The sequence below is a fragment of the Leucopleurus acutus genome (assembly GCF_964270905.1).
Source record: "Leucopleurus acutus genome assembly, chromosome: 16".
Classification (NCBI taxonomy): Eukaryota; Metazoa; Chordata; class Mammalia; order Artiodactyla; family Delphinidae; genus Leucopleurus; species Leucopleurus acutus.
The window spans coordinates 8357932-8380747 of NC_139158.1; the positions used below are offsets into that span (position 1 = coordinate 8357932).

At 58.0% G+C, this 22816-nt stretch overlaps 1 protein-coding gene across 2 annotated transcripts; it reads right to left on the reverse strand.

The window, feature by feature from the left end:
- Window positions 1-827: 827 nt before the first annotated feature.
- DTX2 (deltex E3 ubiquitin ligase 2) lies at window positions 828-22082 on the reverse strand. Of its 2 annotated transcripts, XM_082857180.1 has the most exons (9): window positions 21801-22082; window positions 19249-19885; window positions 12886-12986; window positions 7889-8029; window positions 5461-5534; window positions 4180-4338; window positions 3332-3493; window positions 2015-2104; window positions 828-1366 (listed from the first exon to the last, which is right to left on the reverse strand). In XM_082857180.1, the coding sequence occupies exons 1-9, from the start codon at window positions 22066-22068 to the stop codon at window positions 1139-1141; spliced, it is 1860 nt and encodes a 619-aa protein (XP_082713306.1). In that variant the 5' UTR covers window positions 22069-22082; the 3' UTR covers window positions 828-1138. The 2 variants fall into 2 exon arrangements, with proteins under 2 accessions (XP_082713306.1, XP_082713307.1); XM_082857181.1 differs by lacking the exon at window positions 7889-8029.
- Window positions 22083-22816: the final 734 nt, after the last annotated feature.

Below are 22816 nucleotides of genomic sequence, written 5' to 3' on the forward strand. Positions count from 1 at the left end.
ACAGTGCCCAGGGCCCACGATACTGCTAGGGGTCCACAAAAATGCTTAAATTTCTTTTAAAATCAGAAAGAAAAAAAAAAGGAACTTCTAGATGAAAGAAAATGCTCTAACATATATTCATCTTTGTACCAGCGCGTTCTAACATAGAATTTCAGTCCTTTTCTTATACGAGAAGGGCTTGTGAAAGCAAACCCCCTCCCGCAAACCCCCTTCCCCACATCCCTTACGTCACTCGGGTGTGTGTCTCTTCAGCCCCAGGCCACACTCACCCCCGCCAGGCAGACAGCAAGCCTGCGAGTATTGGATCCTCCTTCTAAGAAGGTTGGGAAGGATGAGAACTTTGAGGATGGGGTCAGATCAATCCTGTCTGGGATTCCTGTCCCGGCTCTACCGCTGTCACTGTACCCTTGAACCTGTTTCCTCACCTGTAGAATGAAGACAGCAGCACCTGCCCCATGTGAGCAGTGCTTAGAAAGCCAGAACCCTGGGGAAAGAGATGGGAGGGGCCCTGGCAGAGCTGCTGGACTGCGCACTGCAAGGAGAACTGGGGCGGGGCCCGGGAGCAGCTCAGGTCAGCGCCCGGCTCCTGGCCTCACTGTAGCCTTGGTTTCTTCATTTAGGGGGTTGGATGGGCAGCCTGTAAGGCCCCTTCCTGTTCTGACGCAGCAGGACATGTGTGTGCTGGCCTTCACACATCAGATTTTACACACACACACACACACACACACACACACACACACACACACACACACACACACACACATACACACACACACACACACGCAGCCTCTCCACTGACAAACCCACCAGGGCCCGCTGACTTTGGCTATAGGGCATTTATTGCAAATAGAACATCTGAGGTATGAGAAGCTGACCCAGACCCAGGCCTGCCCCTGGCTGGGGGCACAGCAGGCAGTCTCTCCTCACCCCCTGCAGGGCCCCCAGCACCGATGGCCCAACGCGGCCCACCGAGGACGGAGGGGCCCACGCACTGAGGTAGCTGCATCCAAAGCCCTCACAAGTATGACCCCCAGGCTCGCCCAGTTCCCACACAGACCCGGGCCTGGGGGGGCCGGGGGATGGGGACAGGCAGGCAGGAGCAGCCTGGGCTCCGGGGGGGCACGCCTGCGCCCCCAGCTCACTGCTGCTGCAGGCAGTCCTCAGTCACCCCCTGGGCGGCCAGCTCGGCCAGCACGTTCTGCAGGTAGTTGGGGTCGGGGTAGCCGTGGCCTGTCACGTTGCGGTCCATCTCTGTCTTGTGGTGAATCTCGTTCCACACCACCGTGTCGGTCTCCCCCGTGGTGCTGGACGTCCCTACTGTGAAGATAAGTCGCCTCTTCCAGGCCACCTTCAGCAGCTCCAGGACCTGCCCAAGGGGGAGGGGATAGTGGGGAGGCAGGAAGAGGGGGAAGGGGAGGGAATGGCGGGGAGGGGGGGAAGAAGGTGGCCGTGAACAAGCGCTTATAACAAACCCCAGCTCCCGGGGCTGGCCTGGAGAGCAGACACCCACCCCGACACCCCCTCACCTCCCTAAGCCTCTTCACACCCTCGGAGCTGTCCCCACCCCAAAGCCACCACACCGGCTCTTCTGTCTGCCTGGCATGCTCTTCCCTGGCCTTCGGAGAGCTGGGAAGTCCCAACTCAGGTCCCAGTGCAGAGGTGGCTCTGCAGGCCACCGCCCCCACCACCCAGGTAGAACGGCCCCAGCGCCTCCCCATCCCGTCCTCCCACTGGAGCACCTGTGAGGTCAGCTCGTCTCTCCCTGGACCCCGGGCACCTGGGATGCCTAACGCACAGCAGGTCCCCAGGAAGGGGTGGCCCACACCCCAGCCGGCCCCCAGGCCTCATCCCCCTCTGCCTGTCGCAGTAAGGTGAACAGAGGCAGATCTGGTGTGGCCGCAGAGCTGGGCCCTCCCCACCCCACCGCCTCCCACTGCACACAGACAGCTGGGCCCAGAGCTGCCAGCCGGGGGGAAGGAGGGGCCACTCCCAGGGGCGTCGGCCGGGCCTTCACCTTGCGGCCCTGGGCGTTGTCCGGAAGGTAGCACTGGCGGGGAAACCCTCTGGCGGTGAACGGCTTTCCAGGGTTGGGGTGTTCCGGGCCCTGCAGGAGGCACACAGATGCGGGGAGTGGGAGCCGAGGGGCCCTCCGGCTGCAGAGGTGCTCGGACACGGGTGCCCAGCCTCACCCCTTCGCCTTCCAGGTGGGGCTACTGCTGCGCTCAAGTGACCAACCAAATCGACTGCCGTCTCACATCTCGCTCTGAAGACCCACCGTGAACACGGCGCCCACCCATGACTGCCCTCCCTGAACCCGGGCCGCTCAGCCTGGCGTCAGACACTCCGGCTAACTCCCTCCACTTCCCTGAAGAGCCCGGACCCCTTAGAGGCTGGGACGGAAGCGCTTGCTTCGCTGGCGGCCCTCCGGGCACGGGGCTCTCTGGACCGGATGGCAGGGCCCGCCGCCTGACACCCTCACTCGGGCACACAGCACCTCCACTCTCGCTCCAGAAGTGGCCGGAGTGGGGCCTGAGACAGTGGCGGCAGGCTGGACAGAGGCTGGCGGTTGGAACCGCGCACAGCCCTTGCTGTGCCCTCGGCCACACGGTGACACGCCATGTACAGCTCCAAAGTCCCCTCCCGCTCTGTGGCTCTACTGCTGTCTGGAGTGTTTCTAAATTTCACTTTGAGCCACGGAGAACTGGAGGGAAACCAGGGGAAGCACATAATTAGACAAAACCGAGTGACATCCCGTCAGACTCCTGGCCCCCACTACCCAGTGTCTTCCCAACCCGCCCAGGCTCTGAGATCCCCCAACCTGGTCCAAGGCAGAGACCTCAGGGGCCAGGGCTCCCGTCTGGGTCCCCAGTGAGCTTGGGTTCCTGTCCCCGCACGCCCCACGCAGGCCTGGATCAGGCCACTGAGCGGGTCCCTCAAGAGCAGTCAGGCCAGCCAGCCCTCCCCACCCTGTGCTCTGCCCCTGTGGGCTCGCCGGCCGGCCGGCCCAATAAAAGCGCTCCTCCCGCTTAGACGCTTGCTGGCCTTCCACCCAGTACAAGTCCAGCGAAGATGCCTCTGCCTCCAGGAAGCCCTCCCTGGCTCAGGAAAGGGCTACGGCCACCTCTTTGCTTCCACAACCCTAGGAGCTGGCTCTAGCCCCCAGCACCAGTGCCTCCTGGTTGCTGGTGGCCTGACTTGGCAGCCTAGGCACCTTCACAGTGACCCGGGGTGCGCAGACTGCTAGGAGGGGGCGGGAGAGAAAGGACAGCACCCGAGAAGGGCTGATTCCAGAAAGATCCGAGGAGGCTCCTCTTGTGCCGGGGCCCCTTACCTGAATGCCATGGGGAATGTTGTAGACTATGAGGATTGTCCCACAGTCCTCGTGGCCGGGGAGGGACACCTGGAACGTGAACACCTCCATCTTCCCCCGGGGCTGGGTTCCAGTTTTCTCCCCATAGATGGTTTTGCAGGAAGGACACTGCAAGCTTCCATCCTGGGACAAGGCAGAATGCCGTGGACTGAGCCGGGGCCCCTGAGCGGGCACCCAGGCCAGCCACCCCGCTGGCTAGATGGGAAAGAGGCCCACAGGGACACGAGTTTGGCCCCAAGTCACATAGTGGGTCCCAGGCGCATTGCCCAACTCCCAGGCAGCCTCCTCGCAAAGAAACTTGATTCTAGAAGCTTCCTTGGAAAGATAAGTTTTAACCCAGAAACTCATGCAATTTTCATTAAAGGGACAAGGTACCCAGAGACTGGCATCAGGTAAGAAAATGAGGTTTATGAGCAAAAGCTTGCACAGCCGAGTCATGTTTAAGATGAAAAAGAAAACCCTGTGAACGATGGACTGATAAGCTGGCATCTTGGCTGGTACACGATGGCACGGGGACACTGTACAAAGGCCAGGCCCCAAGGCCCACCACGGGCCTTCGTTCTCTCCGTCCCCCTACCTGTCCACTCCGGCTAAACTACACCAAAGGTAGGGCAGCCAGGCATCGCCTGCCACCCCGAGGCCCATCCTGCTGCAGGGCCAGAGCTGCAGACATCTCAAGGCTGCCTCCGAGCGGGCCCTGGGCCCCTCACACGGCAGCCCCAGTCACCTGCTTAAGTGCAACATGACGGGTACAGGCTGCGGGAAGGAGACCCCGACCCCCACCCCTGGCCCTGGTGGGCCATGGGTACCTTGTTCCCGTTGCAGTACATGGCCAGCAGGCAGAGCAGGTGGAAGGCGTGGCTGCACTTGGCCAAGCGGCCCACAGCCACCGGCCCGAAGGTCTTGCTGTCGGTCGCGTCGCTGTAGCCGGATGCCATGGACAGCTTCTCCATACAGATGATGCAGTCCTGGAGGGAGACCCAACCCGGGGAACGCTCACCCACGGCCCCTATGCCACAGCGGGTGAGTCCTGTAGGACTGACCTTCATCTGCTGAAGTGCCTCACCCCAGTCTAACTCAATCTGACAGCTGTTTGTTCCGGAGGCTGGGAGCACAGAGGGCTCACCGTCACCACAGCAGAGGGGACGGCAGGCGGCACCAAGCGTGGGGGCCAGTGTAACAACTGAAGCACAGGCGGAGAGGGCGGCCAGAACAGCCAGGCAGAGAGGTAAGTACGGGAGGGGCCCTCAGCGCTGGGCTTTACAAGGGAAAGGGAACTTGTCAGACGCACAAGCATGGGAACGGGCCCGGGCCCTCGGGTAGAGAGAAGAAAGCGTTCTGAAGCAGGAGCCAGCGTTTCCGCTGGGAGGGGCGGCGCACCTGCAGGGCAAGGGGCGACCAGGGTGCAGGAGACAAGGCGAGGTGGGGGGAGGACCAGATCCCGGGAGGCCCTGACGGCCACGTTCGGGGCTGGGGCTTCTTCGTCTTACACGTCGGGGGCCCGGCTGAGAGGCTGTGAGCAGTGGGTACTAAGTCATCGTGGCCACGTGTCGGCTGTGTAGCCGGCAGCTTGGGGGGGGGTGGCGGGGGGCAAAGCAGCCCAGCTGTGCTGGGTGAGCACAAAGGCAGAGACAGACAGACAGACAGCTGTGAAGGGGGAGGGCAGAGCAGGCTGGAGGGAGGGGCCGACGTGAGGATGACTTTCAGGTTTCTGTCCAAACCTTTACCAACCAGATGCTTCCTATGCACTCAGTTTGCAGGAGAAAGAGGCGAGAGAGTCCTCGGCTCTGGACTGGCACGAATGACCTTGACCCCCGCCCCTCCAGATTCTCCAGGACCCTCCACGCAAATCGGAGAAAAGTGGTGCCGCAGCCCCGAAGCGAGGCTCAGCAGAGGCCCAGGCGCAGCCGTGACGGGGGTCTGGCAGGCTAGGTTAGCCACAGGAACCCCGACCAGCCCTCCCAACAGCGGGGGGCAGGACGGCTCTCTGGACGAGGCACCTTCCAGCGGGGGACAGGCTGGCGTCCTCGTCTAAGCCACCCCTCATTTCCAAACAAAACCAAAAGCAGCGTGGTTCCCGTGACACGCACCTCATCCAGGGCCGTCTTCAGCTCTTCTGTGTAGTTTTTTATCACCTGCTCTGGCTCTGGCTTTGGAGGCCCTCCTAAAAGAGAGAAGAACATAAGCGGTGTCCCGAGGAGAGTGAACTGGAGATGCTGGAACGAGAGAGAAAGGACGACAGGGAGAGGTCCAAGTTGCTGGGAGGGATGTTAGGGCGGCTCAGAGGGGAAGGTTAGTGTGCAGGAGAGGATAGACCTGGGCCAGGCGCAGAACGCTCTGGAGCTCTGCCGGCTGAGCCCTTCCCGGCCCACGCCGGGGGCCCGGCCCCAGGAGCCCTGGAGGAGACGGAAGAGGGGCAGAGACAGCAGCTGGCCACAGCCCTCAGGAGCCACGACGGGGCCCTGCACACCTTCACTCAGGAAACCCGTCCCAGGCTTCAGAGGACATGCGGAAGAGTCAAACAGCAGCTTCTAAAACAGATACTCTGGAGCACATCCTGGCCGTGTTATTTTACTCAGCTTTCATCATTCTTGTAAGAAAGTCTCGGTAAGAGAAGTAAGTTTTCTGAGTCAAGTGTGTAGTGCGTGCCTACCCCATGGGGACATCTGTGTGCACACCAACTGCAGATGACGGCCACACGGCCACAACAAACCACAGTCTTCTTGGGCTTGTCCCTGGACTGTGGGGTGTCAGTGACATGCCTCCTCGATTCCTAAGCTGCCCACAGTTCTGTCCCCGACCCCTCCTCCCGAAACCTCCCACTCCTCTGTGCACACCTGTGCAGGAAGCCCGGAGTGGAGGCCCTGCACCAAACAGGCCCCACCCCAAGGAGAAGAAACTCCCCCAGCTAGAGAGAGAATCAGCATGGCAGGGGTTCTCCAGGCAGAGGCAGCTGCAGAATCACAGAGGGACAGCAAAGCGGAGCACAGGGGAGGGACCAGGGAGACCAGCGCAGCCTGGGAAGAGTGATCCCGGCAGGGCTTGTCATCCTGTCTCAAGGTCAGGGGGAGCTCCTGGTCCTAGACCCTGAGACCAGAGGGGCTCTGGTGTGAACCCAAGCTCATGGCCATCAGCCTGTGGCTGCAAAGACTTACAAGCCTGAGCTCCTTCTAGACCAGAGAAGGCCAGGTGACAGTTATGAGGGGAGCAGAGGGGCAGGGACCTGGTGAGGTCAGGTTGGATTCTGGCTCTTGGGCTGGGACCAAATCAGGTCACCTCTGAGTCTCAGTCCTCTCATCTAAAAAGTGGACCCAATACCAACCAAAGTCGTGATCACTGTAAGGGCATTAGCTGCTATGACCTGAAAAACAGCTAGAGGCAAAGGAAGACCACGCACCCCATACACACGCACACGCACCCCCATACACACAGACTTCTAGGACCCTGACTCTGGTCGCAGGCAAAAGCACAGTCCCCACAGGCACCGGGTGGCCATCCTGCTGGCTGGGACTCTATTCTGATTGAGGGGAGGAGGCCTTCTAGAAAAGACTGGTCTAGAAGGCCACGTCGACTAGGGACAGGCCAGTCTGCAGCTGGACCCTGGGATCCCTCCGGTGAGGCCTGGCTCAGCACCCCTACCTCTCTGCCTGCCTGTGCCCAGGCAGCCTTTCAGAACTGGAGGTAACTCTCCAGGAGCCATTTTTCTCAAAGGGGGCCAGCCAGGTGACCGCCTACCCCACGAAAGGGACATCCGAGCCCAGGAAGGCCAGAGCATCTGCTGAGAGCCTTGTATTCCCGGGGCAAACCCGAGTGCCTTAGGAAGCTGCCGGCCTCTGAGGCAGAGTAAGAAGGGGGAGCAGGGCAGGAGCGACTGCCAGGGGTGGGGTGGGGCTGGGCAGGATGAGCCCCGCCCCTCCTGGCCTCCCTCCTCCCCCGTTGGGCGGGGCTTAGACAGGCAGTGAACAGGATCAGAGCAACCACCGTACTACTACTACTTGCCAGGCGCTTCCCAAGCAATTTACTTGCTATTCCTCCCACAAGCAACCTGCCCTGTAGGAGGCGCTCCGCTCATGAACGGGAGGCTTGTGTGAGTTCACAAAGCCCGGGAGCTCTGGAAACCCAGGACTGGCGGAGCCAGAGCCATGCCCCCTCTCACACCATCCTGAAGGTCACCGAGCGGTCACACTTCTCTGGCCCAACGATGGAAGCAGAGCCATCATCGGCTTTAGAAATGGCAGGTTTAGAACTCACTACCCACAGGCCCCTCCACCTGAGTTCTGTTAAAACTCACAGCGCCTTCCAACGGTTCTGAAACCCCTTCCTCCCTGGCCGTGTGACGGCCAGGGCAGTGGTCATCGGGGGACCCCTCTGAAGTAGCCCCACATGGGCTGGCCCTTCGAAGGAAGCGGCGGAGGGCCGTGGTGGTCAGAGAAGAGCGTTCGGTGCAGAAGAGTCAGAGGCAGCAAGACTCGGAGGAGGCTTAGCAGAGGCCAGAGAGTATTTGTGAGCAGGAACTACCTTTCATGGACATTTTCCTCAATCTCTTAACTGAGCTGTGACTTTTAGAGGCCAGACAGGAGGCGGGAGGGCTGGCGGGCTGGGGTGCGCGGCTAAGACACACAGGGAGTCCAATGGCTGACATCAGAATACTCGTCATGCCTACACGGGGTGCGAGATCAGACATGCAGAGAGGGGAGAAACGTTAGAAGGAGTCGTTCAGCATGTGACCTCCACAAACCCCGGCTGTGTCCAGCTGGCACTGTCAATGGCCATCAGGACCTGCCGATCTCCCCGGGGAATCCGGCTGCTCGAGGCTGCCAGGGCCTATCCGGGCCAGCAGGGCTAAGCTCTGGGTCGGGAACCAGTGAAATGCCTGGCTGGTGGGAGCCTTGGCCCCAAGCTCCAAAGGGGTCTGTGCAAGCAACCCATCAGCCCGTGCCTGGAGCATGCAGTGGGCGAGTCTGTTGCTTCGGGAGGGCAGAGGGCAGAACGCCACCCCTGGAAGCCTCCTCAGCAGTTCTGGTGGGCGCCTCTCTGTGCCAGGCATGAAGAAGGAGAGCAGACGGGCGACACAGAAGGGCGCAGCCAAGCTATGGAGACACAGATGGGCTGGAGCTCGCGGTCCTCGCTTTGTGCCCCCTCGGCCGCGCCCCCTCAGCTCCTGCTCACCTTGCCCCCATGCGGCGCTGCCTGTTTTGCACGCCGCACCTGGCCCGCCTAGGTGCCTTCAGCGCCATCGCTGGGGCGGGGCGGGCCAGCGGGAATGCTGCCCCGGGCCTGCTGCCCCACCGAGGCATCCCCATGGCCCCTGTAGCCGCTCCTCTGGAGCAGTTAAGGTCCCAGGCCGTGGCTTCTTTCTCTGGTCCCCTTTGCCCTGGGTGGGAGCACAGGGGCAGCCCACAGCGTGAGGGAGCCGCAGCAGGCAGCCGCGCCGAGTGGCCTGTCCAACCTTGTCCCTCCTTCCTGATGCCTGCAGGAGGGATGCCTCACTCCTCAGCCTGGCGCTCCACACGCATCCTAGCCGGACCCTCACCCGCGCTCCCCAAGGACCTGGAACACAGCACGTCCTCCCGCTGGAGTCCCCGTTCCTGCCACACTCTCAGCCACCCTGCTGTCCACAGCACCCTCTACCCAATCCTCCCTGTCCCTAGTCAGGCTCAAAAGCACCTCCTCCCCCAGGGAACGGAGCTCTGGGCTTCCCCTCAGGCACCTCCCTTAGGGGGGCTTTCTAGGTGCTCAGAATCTGGCAAGGGGTCTGGGCACAGCGCAAGCCAGGTGGACCTGCTGCCCACTCCAGAGGCGATCCAGAGCGGTGAGGAGAGATCTGGCCTCGGGATCCACTGGGGCCCACTGTGGCCTCCACCAGAGAACAAAGGCTCTCAATGGGGCAAATGCGCCCAGTTAGGGACAGAAGCAGAGGCCGGCAGCCTGGGCAGCACAGGGTGCGTTGTGGTGGTCACTCCCAGGAGACACCAAAGTGCACATCAGAAGACCGAGGCTGGACACTGGGTGCCCGCTCATCAGGTAATTCGATGCCACCAGCATCCCAAGGTTGTTCCTGGGCTCAAATTGTGGGTTCCCTTGGAACTAAACATCGGGTGGGCCAAATGACAAGCAGGCACAGGGGGCAGATAGATGGAAAGAAAGAGAACAATCCCTTAGGAGAACCTTGGAGCTTTGTACTTGCCCCAACATGCACCAGTTCCCGCCCATCAAGCAGACCCCTCTGCACTGGCTGCCCCTCCCTGAGCGGCAGCCCCTCCCTGACTGCCCATCTGAAACAGCCACGTCCCCCTCCTGCTCGTCTCCTTCACTCTGCTCCAAGAGGTGCCCGGTCCCTGCCCGCTGGGGAGCAGACATCCCTGAGGCGACCGCATCAGCCCCGCAAGAGGCCAGCGTGAACAACGCTCCTGCCCTTCTCAATGCAGGAACTGCTCCGAATTCAAGACACAGACAGCGAAGTCTTAACTTAGACGTCCACAGGCAAGCAGCCCATGCCCTGCAGGTCTGCCTTCTTGTGAAGAAGTGTGAAAATCACCCCAGAGCTAACACTTCACAAAAGCGGCGTCCAGTGGACAGGATTGGGCGGTGGGGGGGAGGGGGGGGGACCAAGAGGGGCCATCACATCTTCCCCAATAGCAAGGGCTCAGGGACAGCCCCCCCAAATCGGCGTAACAGCTCGGATAGCCATGGCTTTTCCTGCTCTCGTCTTGATCTGCCGGAGCCCCTGGCAGGTCCTGGGCAGGTCCATGGGCAGATGTGCAGACACCCCCTTTCTGATGTCCAGCGTTGGCCTTCCGTCTAGTGACCAGGACTCAGGTCCAAGCCTACCCTCCGCTGGCCCTGGCCTTACCAAGCTGGGCTCAAGGCCAGTACCACTCCCCACTGGCTGACCGGTCTTGGGCAGGTCTTGGTAGCGTAAAATGCAGACAGTCCTCCTCCCTCGCAGGGTGGGAGCCTGGCCCTGGTCTCGGAGGCCCACTCCTCCCCACCCCCCTTAAGAAGAGGCCCTGGCCGGGCTGCAGGCAGCAAAGCCAGCACCTGAGGCGCCTGGCTGACACGGAGGTAGATCTTCCACCAGCGAGAGGGGTGCGCAGCCCTTCCGCAGTACATCCGCGGGCTGGAGACCTACCTGCAGACCCCTGTGCCCAGGTGCTCACCCCAATGCGGCGAGCGTGTTCCCAAATCCATAATCGAATCCGTAACTGCAGCCCAGCTGAGAGGGCTCTCCAGACCCTGCTTCTTGGGGGTGGGCGCAGGATCCCTGGTTCCCTGGTGCCCCACACAGCGGCCCCAGCTTCAGGTACGAGCCAGAGCCACGTATGCAGGTGGGGCGGCGTCTGGCCGCTGGCTCGTCTACTACTCTTTCCTCACTGGGACCCAGTTCCTGAACCTTTGGGGTCTGTTTCCCTGACAAACAAATGGAGATTAAAATACCTGCCTGCCTCCAGGATCGCTGTGAGAGCCCAGGCGGCAGGGGACACAGAGGATGTCCTGCAGAGGGTCCAGCCTCAAGAGCTCCTCAGTACCCAGACCACTTCTGAGCTGTGTGCAGAGGTGATCACGGCATTGGTATTAAAGCCTCAGTGACCGCAGAGCTGAACGGAGCTGGGCGCGTGCAGGTTGGGCCCATTCCCCCACAACCTCTCTCCAACAAGACCAGCACCGCATGCACGCACACGCACACACACACACACAGGCCTGAAACACCTGTGGCGTCGGATGCCACGAGAAGACCTAAACTGGGCAGGGACTTCCTAGTCACCACATTTTTGCTCACTGTTCTCTCTGCCCCAGCAAAGGGCTGATGGCTGAGCAGCTGACTGACTGAAAGCCTCCCCTCCTGGGGCTTTCCCGGCCCCACTCTACCGTCCTCACCGCCTCTGACTGGTCCTTCCCTGTCCTTCAAGGGCTCTTCTTCCCGGCATCCAACCGGGCCTCTGTAAGCTCACTCCCAGGGGGCGGGCACGGGCCGCCCCACTCCACCCCACGCCGCTCTTCTGAACTGCTCATCCAAACCTCCCTGCCTCTGGGACAGCTCCGCCTGTCGACAGCCACAGCCATCACCCCACCCATTGCCCCATCGCCTCACAGCGAGAAGCCCAGACTCTGAGGCCAAGAATGCCTGGGGCTGAATCCCAGCTCTGCCAAGGGCTGGCTGGCTGGCCCTGGGAGGTTTGCGGAGTTCTCTGAGCCTCACTTTCCTTAAACATAAAATGGGAATCAAAGTTCCTCCCCCACAGAGTTGCTATTGGGATGAAATGAGTTACCACACATGCAAAACCCCTAGTCCTTCCTCCTTAATTATGATGATTTATTATCTCTGTCGGCAGCTGTACACCAGGCCTCATTCCATTCCTTCCCTCTCACAACCAATCCAACCACCAAGTCAGAAGCCCTTACCTCCATCTACGGCCACGACCCTAGTCAGTGGCTGGCCCACCTGAGGCATGAAGTCCAGGTCCACAGGGTCTCCCTGCCTCTAGGCCTGGTCCCCTCCAATCCCCCCTGTGCTACCACAGTGACTCACCCAACACCCAGTCTGGTTAGCTCACTCCTCTGCCTCCATCTTTAAATGATGGAGGCTCACCAGACTCCTCAGTGTATCTTCAGGTACGATTTTACATTTCCCATAAGTTAAAAAATAACTTTCAGTGGCTTCCTAATACCCGCAAGAGGAATTTTAAAAACAGTTTGGGGCTTCCCGGGTGGCACAGTGGTTAAGAATCTGCCTGCCAATGCAGGGGACATGGGTTCGAGCCCTGGTCCGGGAAGATCCCACATGCCGCGGAGCAACTAAGCCCGTGCGCCACAACTACTGAGCCTGCGCTCCAGAGCCCACGAGCCACAACTACTGAGCCCACGTGCCACAGCTACTGAAGCCCGCGTACCTAGAGCCCGTGCTCCGCAACAAGAAAAGCCACTGCATCAAGGAGCCTGCTCACCACATCTAGAGAAAGCCTGCGCGCAGCAATGAAGACCCAACGCAGCCAAAATAAATAAATTAATCAATTAAAAAAAACAACAGTTCAAAGGTGTAAGGTTAGCAAAAGATCTAGAGAGACACAAAAGCACTTACTCAAAATGTTAACTCCAGCCAAGAGTTCTATGAGTTCCCCAGGGGGCCCCTTTAGGGAAATGCCTAAAGCATTTGGGGACAGCAAAGTGACTCCTGAACCATAATTCAAGGCGATGTGAAAACGTAAAAGATGGGGAAAGGCCACACCAGGGCACCCACCGTCATTAGGCATGACCCGCCCCCCCACCCCCGCCCGCCCCAACACCGAGACAAACGAACAGCCACCCAGGCTCACCAGCTGGGGGATACACCATCACTGAAAAAAGGCACCGCCCCCCAAGGAGCCTCTCTGGGTTTCCATGAGAACACACAGGGTAACAAGACCCCTGCCCCACAATCTCCTCCCCCTACCCCACGCATTCTCCCCTGCCCCCAAGTCCTGGTCCTGCCAGACACAGTCTGTTCTGGAACCTGGACCAGGGAGCAGCCTGCCTACCTGCGAGAGCTTGCTGGACCCTGCTGGGCTTCGACATCTGCACGGGCACCGTGGCGGGGACGCTCCTGGGGCTGCTCACTGGACCGCTGGGCAGGGAGGCACTTGGGGAGAAGAGAGGGCAGAGCTTAATGTGCGGAGCCGACTTAGCAGAAACAGGAGCCGGAGAAACACCGAGTGAGGAAGACACGGGTGCTGCCGAGGCCCCTTTGTGGTTTCACTTCCCGCAGCTGTCTCTGTACAGTGAGGGCTTCTGTTTTTTTCTTTTTTTAAAGAAAAGATCCCGATGAAGAGTATCTGGAAGGAGGAGCAAAGAGATCTGATGTTCACTCCTCTCAGACCCAAACTAACCAAGAAAGAGAATCTGAATGCTTGATGTTAAGCCAGAGGCCGGCCCGCCATCACTTCCCCTGTGAAAATCAAGCGACAAAAGTCAAACTCCAAGTTGGGCCTTGGGGAGGGGAAGGAACCGTAGGCAGGGACGGGGCAGCGACACGAAAGAACACTGCTGGGGATGAACCTCATCTTTTTACAAGGTATCGAGAATGAAGCTTTGGCTGTCAAAAAACGTTCTCCTGGACAATCAGAGACTCTGAAGACAAACCTAAAAGAATTATGAACTCACCAGCTTCATCAAAAGGAGGGCTCTGTGGTTCCCTGCAGAACGGAAGTCCAGCAGAAACCACGCTGAGTGGTCCAGACCAGTACCACCAGTAACAGGACCAACCAACATCAGAAACCCCAAGAGAAGATGCTCCGAGAAGGAAATAACACCCCTTTTGTGGTTCTTGCCAAAACAGCATAACCTCAGTCCAGTCATGAGAAAACGTCTGACGAACCCAAATTAAGGGCCATTCGACAGGAGGCCACAGGAGAAGGAACAGGTGGAGGAGGAGAAATGACAACTGGACGCAAAGTGGGATCGTGGGACAGAAAGACAACTGCAGAGGAAACACCGATGAAAGTGGGAAAAGTCTTTAGCTAACAGTCCTGCACCAGTGGTGAGCCTCTCTCTGGTTCTGAGCCGCACCATGTTTACGAAAGACGTTAACGCGAGAAGTCAAGTAAGGGCGGTGGGGAAACTCTGTACTATTTCTGTGACTTTTCTGTAAATCCCAAATCAGTTCAAAATACAGGAAATTCTTTTTTCAATGAAGGTCTTGCTTCCCACAGTGACTAATTCCAGGTCTCTCACTTGGTTTTAAGCCGTTATATTTTTAAACGGTAATAAACCCGTGCCATTATGGTTTCAGGGAGCCCTGCCCTGGGGACAGCTGGTGTAGATGGCCCGCCATGCCTGCTACCTCCTCCCCCTCCCGGTGACTGCGTCCTCCAATCCAGCACTGCCCATGTTCAAGGTGACGCAGTGGGAAGGGTTTTGAAACCCTTCCATGCAGTCCCTCCACTGGAGCTCCCCAAGGACAGGCCCTGGGCATGTTCCTCTCTGTCCCACTGGGCCCAGCCTGGATCCAGGAGCTGGGAAGGCGCTCAGGAAACGATGGGCGCCTCCAGTCTGCTGTGCCACCCTTACAACGGTCGGCAAACCAGCAACCACCTGGTTACGGCAAATGCTTCTGGAGGCTGCCCAGATCCTTCCCTGCTGCTGGCCTGGGGTCACGGGTCCCACTGGTGGACACAATAGGGAGCTGCTGGTTCTGACCCAAATCAGAAAATTTCACACTGGCTGGTACTGGTTTTCATTTCTGGACTATTCTCCCCAAACAGAATAACCTGTGCGGCCACGCTTCCCGCCACCCTTGTCTACCCTCAGCCCCAAGAGGACAATGGAACTGGATCAGGGCGCTCTGATGATGTGGGGGTCGGGGAGGCGGGGGGGGGGGTTAGGTGTGTAGGACACTAGGGCTAAGGTTTTGGCCCCGCTAAACTCCGTTTAATTTGAAGCCACGCCCCACCCCCTTCCTGAGCCTGTTTCTTCAATTCTCAGGTTCTAGAAGTGAAGAATTTGAGAAGATACAGCCCTTGGAGGCATCCTTCATCTCCCAAGCCAACCCGACAGGGAGCACTAAGCTTCAGCCCATAACCAGGAGGCTGGAAAGCCGAAGCCTGGCTCTGCCACTGCACTGGGCTACTCAGTGGGCTGGGCATCACTGGCCCAGCGGGGGTCCGAGAAGCGGGATCCTCCCTTGCTGGTGAGAGGAACGTATCTGAGGGAGAAGGCCTAGGTTCTAGAGCAGAAAGCAGACAGGCAGTAAGGCTTCCAATGAGCAGCTCACCCTGGAACTGGGACCAGGAACCACGGCTAAGTTCAATCTGCTTAGGGGTCTCACGATGTTGTCACTTGCCCTGCGACCTTCCCCAGCTCCTCCCCCATGCATTTCTCTGCTGTGATCAGAAGGAACAGAGCAGTAAAAGGATCCAGTGGGTCCCAAGATGGGGACTCTCAGAGGTGCACAGAACCTCAGAGGTCGCTGATCTCCCTGCACCGTCCTCTAAAGGGCTCAAACTGGCAGAGTGTTCCCCGATGTGGGGGCACCATATGCCCATGAAGTGCCCTTCCGAGAGTTCCCTCTCACCTGCCTCATGCACCCGTCCCACCTGCTGGGTTCCTGGCTCTACCTACTAGGCCCTCCCTGCCTTGCCTGTCTGGGACCGTCTCCAGGAGCTTCCAAGCGGAGCTGGGAACACGAGACAGGAAGATTTCTAGTCTTCTCCGCAGACAGGACTGGACAGTCCCAAACAGGGGGCAGAGCTAGAAGGCTGGACAGTGAGGCACACAAAGCCTGGTCCAGCTCCCCACAGGCTGCCACCCACCGGGGAACCTCTGAGCACGCGCAGTACAAGAAGCGTACGATGTGGAACCTGGCAACCCCCTTCCAGCCCCCGCAGCGCTTAAAAGCTGGGTGCCTTGGTGCATGTCAAGTCCCCTCTCTGAGTTTTACTTTCTCTCTCTGTAAGATGTGAACAATTCCCCAAGGCCCCCAGGGTGTCTGCGAGGCTCAATCTGCAGCACCATCCAAGTGCCCACTGTTTCCTAGGTCTGAGCGGAGCCAGGCGGCTCCGGGAGAGCTGCAGGGCCCTCACCAAATCCTGAAATCCACAGCCCTATCAGAGCAGAAGGAAACTTCAGAAACTGACCCGCCCAATTCTGTAACCTTCAGAGAGGAAAAGAGAACAGAGTGCAGCCGAGGGCCTACAGCGAGTCAGGGGCAAGGACCCACTGGAACCCAGGACCCCAATCCCACAAGTCTGAAGAGCCTGGCCGATACTGGGAGGGCGTGGGGTGCTTTCAGAGGCTGGGAGAACAGCAGCAGCAAGAACAGAGCTGACGAAAGCAAACTGAGAGCCGTTTTCCTAGGCCGGGTTAGTGCAGGGACTAAGCTCCCCGAGGCCTAGCCACACCAAAGCTGCAATAGAGGGCTGGCCCTAATCACCACCCAAGCCATCAGAATGCTAAACCAGCCGGCACACCCTCTATTACAGAATCTGTGCGTGACACATTTTGGAAAGTCTTCCATCCAACATCACTGAAACACAAGTTTTGGTGCTTAAAGGGATAAACTTCAGCTACTAGGAAATTTACTTAAACCCAGCGGCTCAGTGACAAATCATGTGTCTTCTCCATGGATTACTGCCTACTCGGAAAGGCTCCTGGGGCAACAGGCAAATCAGTCAGCCAAGGTTTTACCCAGATTGAGCAAGAAGTGATTTGAAACTATGTGGGTTACAAAAAAAAAACACATGGGTTCCACAAATTTTGATTTCACTGACTCACATGTCCTTCCCAACAGCTACCAGTAAACACTTTCTCCTCCACACACGCGGTAACCTTCACCTGACGCTGCTGCCATTCACTTGGCTTTGAGAACTATATCACAGCCGCTAGAAGACTAAGGTGCCAGGTGTTTTCAAATCCTTCCGGCCCTGCTGGGTTAAGAGATCAGGGATTTATTAAACCCCCTCTGGCTCTACAACAGCCATTAGAGAAGGGTTAACTGTAGAGAACCACACTACAAATTAGACAGGAGAACACTGGCCCCTGCGAGTGAATGTCACCCCTCCCAGCTCCTGAAGAGCTGCAGGAGGTCAAGGTGAACACCCCCTTCAGGCGGCAGGTCCCTTTGAGGCTGTTTCACCTGCCAGAGCCTGCTGGCCCAGCTCCCTCCTGGTTTACAACGTAGGGCAGCAGGGTAAGCAGCAACACGCACGACTCAGCAGCAAAGGTAAGGCCGTCTGGCCCGGCAGCCTTCCATCCTGTAACTGGCCTGGATGGCACTGACGGGACCCACCTCAGTAGCCTCTTGGGCCCTCAGGCTGGGGAGGGGAGACCAGAGAAATATCAGGGGAGACTGATGGGCGCCCCATATCAAAAGAAAGCAACAAAGCCCATGAAGTCGCCTGGCTCAATCCCAGCATCCCAGCTCTAGAACCATCTAGAAACTTGCCAGTTAATTTGTAAGAACATAAGCCCCAGGAGGCTAGGCAAAGCCGACCTAGTCATAAAAGCAGCTCCAACCTTGCTGATAATCCTTCTGGGCTGGCAAACATGACATGTTTTTCTCTAAAACAGACTGACTCACATACTGGAAGGGGCCTCACAGAGCACTGGGAGGGGCCTCACAGAGCACTGGGAGGGGCCTCATAGAACACTGGGAGGGGCATCACAGAGCAATGGGAGGGGCCTCACAGAGCACTGGGAGGGGCCTCACAGAACACTGGGAGGGGCATCACAGAGCAATGGGAGGGGCCTCACAGAGCACTGGGAGGGACTGGGTTGGCATGGAGCCCAGCTTGCTTATGTCTCTGTGCAAGCCCACAGAGAAGGCCCAGGCCATACCTCCCTGTGCTCCCGATTCCCAGAGAGATCTCAGATCCACGTGCCCCAACTCCTGGAGTACACGTAGGAAGACACCCGGACCCAGGGGGCCCATCCCCTCCTCTGTGTATTGGCGGCTTCTGCGCGCACCCCTCAGGGCGCCCTCTGCCTTCCTCTCACTCTGCCTTTTAGACAGCTTCAAGAACTCCACATGGGGAGTTCCCTGATGGCCTAGCGGTCAGGATTTAGAACTTTCACTGTAGAGGCCCGGGTTTGATCCCTGGTCGGGGAACCATCCCACATGCCACGCGGCATGGCCAAAATACAAAAAAAAAATTATTAAAAACAATTTTTTTTCAAAAAAAAAACCTCTACATGCCCCACAAGGGGCCTGGGTTTGATCCCAGCTCTGCCACTTCCTGGCTGTGCTGCCAACCTCGTCAGCCTCAATGTTCTCCCCTGTCAGCTGGGGACACCCCCTACCATATGGCCACTGGGAGGATTCACGAAATCACCCACACGGCCTGCTGAACAGGGCCCGGCTATAACATGCGCTTGGTGAGTGCCAGCTGTCACTGTCCTATCGAAGCTGGAAGGTCCTCTGAAGCCTAGCTAGAAGCTGGCAAGGAGGTCTCGGCCACACTGGGGCGCTTCAGCCCTCCCTGTGGTCAGGTGGGCTGGTGGGCGGGCTTGGGTGAGTGACGTGGCACCGAGAGGCCGACTCCCTGGGAAACAGGGCGGCCACAGGCCTACACATCCAGTCACCACCCGCCCAGGTCACCCTCTCAGAAATCAGCCCCCATCCCGGCTAACACTCTGAGTTCTCAAAATGTTCTCCAGGCCCCAGACCCTCAATAATAATCGATGATGAGGCCCCTGATCACTGACAGGTCTCTGAGCATCCCAGATGCACCCACCACTGGCCACTCAGGGGTTTCCCCACTTTAAAGCGCCACCTGGTCTGGACGGGGCCCATTTCACCATCTCAGGGTGCCCTATGAGACATGGACTGCACCAGCACAGCAGCTGCCCTATGTCACCTGCTGCCACCCCCAACACGCTCAGCACTTTGCTCTCTCCTCAACCAACTTTTAAGCACCAAAGCTGGGCTCACAGCCTTCCCTGGATGAGGCCGTGGGCTCAGGAAGAGGGCTGAACCTTCCATGTCTGTGACTCCAGGGCCAGGCACATAGACGGAGTCAGAGAAATGTCCTCAGGTACCCGGCCCCAGCTATGTGGCATACAGGCACAGCCAAAAAAACCTTTAACTGCTCAGAGAGCCCAATTCTGCTGGGTCAATGAAAGGATCACTGGTTTTAACCCATGGGGCAACTACCAGCACTCAGGTGCCAGAAGTCAGGTAGGCTCCCCGGGACACAAGGCTGTGCACGGCGTGGCACCTCAGCACCACGTGACACGTGCAGCGCTGGGGCACGTGCAGAGGGGATGACGCAGCAGGGACAGCCGAGGAGGCAGGTGCCGAGCCTGCGGGCATTTGGGGGGAGTCCTCCCAGCTAAAGAAGAGCAGAAACCCAAGCCCGCTAACAAGGCATGCAGGTGGACAAAACGACCGTCCGCGGAACACAAGATACCTGGCTGCGCCGGCAGCGGACAGTCCTGGGGGCTGGTGCTGAGGTCCCACGTGGGAGAGGCTGGAGCGGTAGAGGGGCTGGTTCCCCAGGGAGGGCAGGGCCCCAGCCCAGAGGTTGGCGGTGCTCAGCTTGGGCGCAGACCTGGCCCCAGAGAGTGAGGGCTTGTTGTATGGAGAAAAGGCCTGGTGGGCCCCCAAAACAATGGCGGTCCTGTGGGGTGGCTGGGGGACTGCGTAGGCAGGAAGGTTGGTCATGGAGTGGCGGTAGCGGCCTGACATGGGGCCGGCTGCGCCGCCGCCGAGGCACTGATGGCAAGAGCAGGCCACTCCCGTGTGGCCCGGTGGGGCAATGACAGTGGTCGCTGGGTACGGGGGCCCTGCCTGGCGCCGCACGCTCCGGCAGAAGCTGGAAGTCTTGTTGGTCTGCGTGTGGGTGGCACAGTTGACGGTGTAGTTGTACCCCAGGGCAGCCAAGTCCACGAGCTGGGCGCCCCTGGCCACCTGCTGCTCCAGGTAGTCGCAGACGCTGGCTTCATACGCCGTCCAGGAGCCGTCGTCACTCAGCCACTCCCAGACGATGCCCCGGCCCGGGGCCGAGTGCTGGGGAAACAGGTGCCTCCGCACAGCCCGCATGGTGCCTGTTTTAAAAGGAGCGTTGCACAGATAAAGTTCATCTGCTAGCCACTCACCACCTCCCAAAAAAAGGGAGTTTAAAAATTCTTTTTTTCCTACAACCAAAATAAAACAACACGATCACGGTGTATATATGGTCATGCTGCTGTCTGACCTAAAGGCTGGCATTGACTATTCTCTCCAAATTTGGGGTGAAGGGTAGAGAGCTCTCTCTATACAAAGAAACCATGGATCAAAGGGATCAAGTGGCAGAGAGGGACCAGCGCTTCTCAGCAGGAGTGAGGGATGCTGGACGCTTAGGTCAAAGACCAGCTGTGGCTCAAAATAGTCCTAAGGATGAAACCTATGTAGCCTGACTTAAAAAACTGAAAACAAAATGTCTGAAGAAAATTAAATAATCCATAATCCAACCACCAAGAGGAAAGCACAGGACATATATCGTATATTGTAACATATTCCTTCCCGTCTAGTCTCCTAGGCATGTATGTTTAGGTGTAGCTGACAATCATACTGAAAAATTTCCTCTTTTCATGTATTATGCCGTAAGTATTTATAATGTCTGTAAAACTTTGTAAAACTCTTTATTAACTGTTACACAGTTCTCTTACATGGATGTACTTAGATTCCTTTGGACTTCCCAGGTAGCAACTATTAGCAAACACCTGTGGTTAGCTTATATTAATAAACAAAACCAATTCAGGAGAGAAAGAAAAAAGTCAATTTGGGCCATGCTTCCAACAGTACTTGTCAAAAGGTGATCACTGCGATTACCTTCTACCTGGTCTCCCGACCTCAGCAGCCAGTGGGATACTCTTAACCCCCAAATCAGATTACGTCACTCCTCTGCCCTAATCTTCCCAGGGTTCCTCCTTTCAGGAGAAAAGTCGAAGTCCCTAAAGGGATGGAAAAGCCCTGAACGACCTGCCCTTCCCTCCTTATCTGTCCCCAGCCCTTCCTGGTGACCAGGCCACCCAAGCTCAAACTTCAAAGCGACCTCTCCCTGTGCTTTACACATCCATTCCCTGATAAACACTCACTGCTACCTAACTCATACACAGTTCTCGGATCATTTGTCTTGTGCGCTGCCTTTCTCAGTGACTGCAAACATCGTGAAGGCAGGGACTTTTATCTGCATCCACTGCCTGGAAGCCTGAGTCCTCACACCCTCGAGGAGGCTGCTACAGGGATTGGAGCAGGAGTCTTCAGGCTCGGCACTAGTGACATGCTGGGCTAATAACTCTTTGTTGTGGGGCTGTCCTGTACATTGTAGGATGTTTGGCAGCATCCCTGGCCTCTACCCACTAGATGCTGGTAGCGCCCCACCCCATAGTCCTGACCATCAAAAATGTCTCCAAACATTGCCCCCAGCTGAAAACCACTGATTTACAGGGATAGTGCACAGCTCTGGGAAGAAGTTGGTGGCCCCATTCTCAGTAATACTGAGCAAAAGACACACACACACACACACACACACACACACACACACACACACACACGAAAGAAACATGAGTGCACAGGAGAGTGAAGTAACTTGCCCATGTGACACAGCTATCATACAGGAGCTGGAACCCATCACCAGGCCCTCTTAACTAGCATGGTGTGCCACCCCCATGCCAGCCGGCCTGCTTGCCTGCCTGCTGCCAGCGAGACACTCAAATCCCTGCGGGCGGAAGCAGTCATTTCTGGTTTGGGAGACAAGGGGGAAAGGGGCTGGAACGGCCTCTGCACTGTGTTCCCAAGGCACCCCGTACCACTAAGGAACATCTCACACTGCTATCACTCCCACCACCTGCCTTCTGACCGTGTGCATTTCAGGGGCAGGATAACACTGAGAGTCAATTCTGTGACCCCCAACACCTAGCACGACGCCCAGCCCGAAACAGGCACTTGGACACATACTCGAGGCAGGAAGTGCCTTACCAGTGTCCTGGCGGAACTGCGTCCAGCTGGGGAGGTCGATGATATACGGAGCCAGTGAGGGGTCAGCCTGGCCTAAGGGGATGCTATGGGCCAGGCTCCCCAGCCCGAAGCGCTGGCCCTTCTGCTGGACAAACTGCTGCTCGATGTAGTTGCAAACAGTGGCACTGTAGGGGTGCCAGGTGCCCAGCCCGTCCTGCCATTCCCACACGGCCACTGCCACCGGGCTGGTGTACACCTGAGCCAGGGAAGGGCTTGGGGCCATGGCCATCTTCCCCGGGACTCCCTCTGTTCTCCCCACCGGCTTCAGACCACTCTGGGCTGCAGTCTCAGGTTCATTGCCCAGCGCTTCCAGGAGACCTGAAACAAGACAGACACGCAGTTACCGACGCACACGGTGGCCCTGCCAGAGTCAGTCTCAGTGCGGTGGGGGGGTGGGGGTGGGAATCGTGCTTTTCCGCAGTCACTTTTTTCCCTAATACCTTAAGGGCATCGTGAACCAAGTACCTAATCCTGTCTCTTTGCTCAGGCAGCCAGGAAGAATTCGGAGTCAATCAAACAGCCTCCTTACCTCTGCAAATGTCCAGGAAGACACAGTGGGTGAATTCTGGGTGCTAATCGTCAGCCCTGCTTCTGTCCTTTTACTAATAATTTCCCTCTGGCCCAACTACTAAGTGTATCCTCTTATACTGTATGTATTTTCATGAGTCACCCCAATCCTCTGTGGACTGAGGCCAGCATGACCCCTTATACCTTTGTGAGGACGCCACACAGGTTTCCAAAGCAGGTTTGTTTGTGAGACACATATTAACACCTGCTATGCTACAGATGAAAAAAAAACTTGTCTCAGAAAGGACCAGGGGCTCAAGGACAGCCAGAGCTGCGACTCTAAGCATGGGTGGGTCCTAGCTCTGTCCAGGTCTCCGGGCTGCCCTGGTTTCCCGCACCATTAACCACAGAGGGCAGACCCTAGATAGACATTAACATCCTATGGGTGCTGAAGCCCTCCCTCTCTGGCC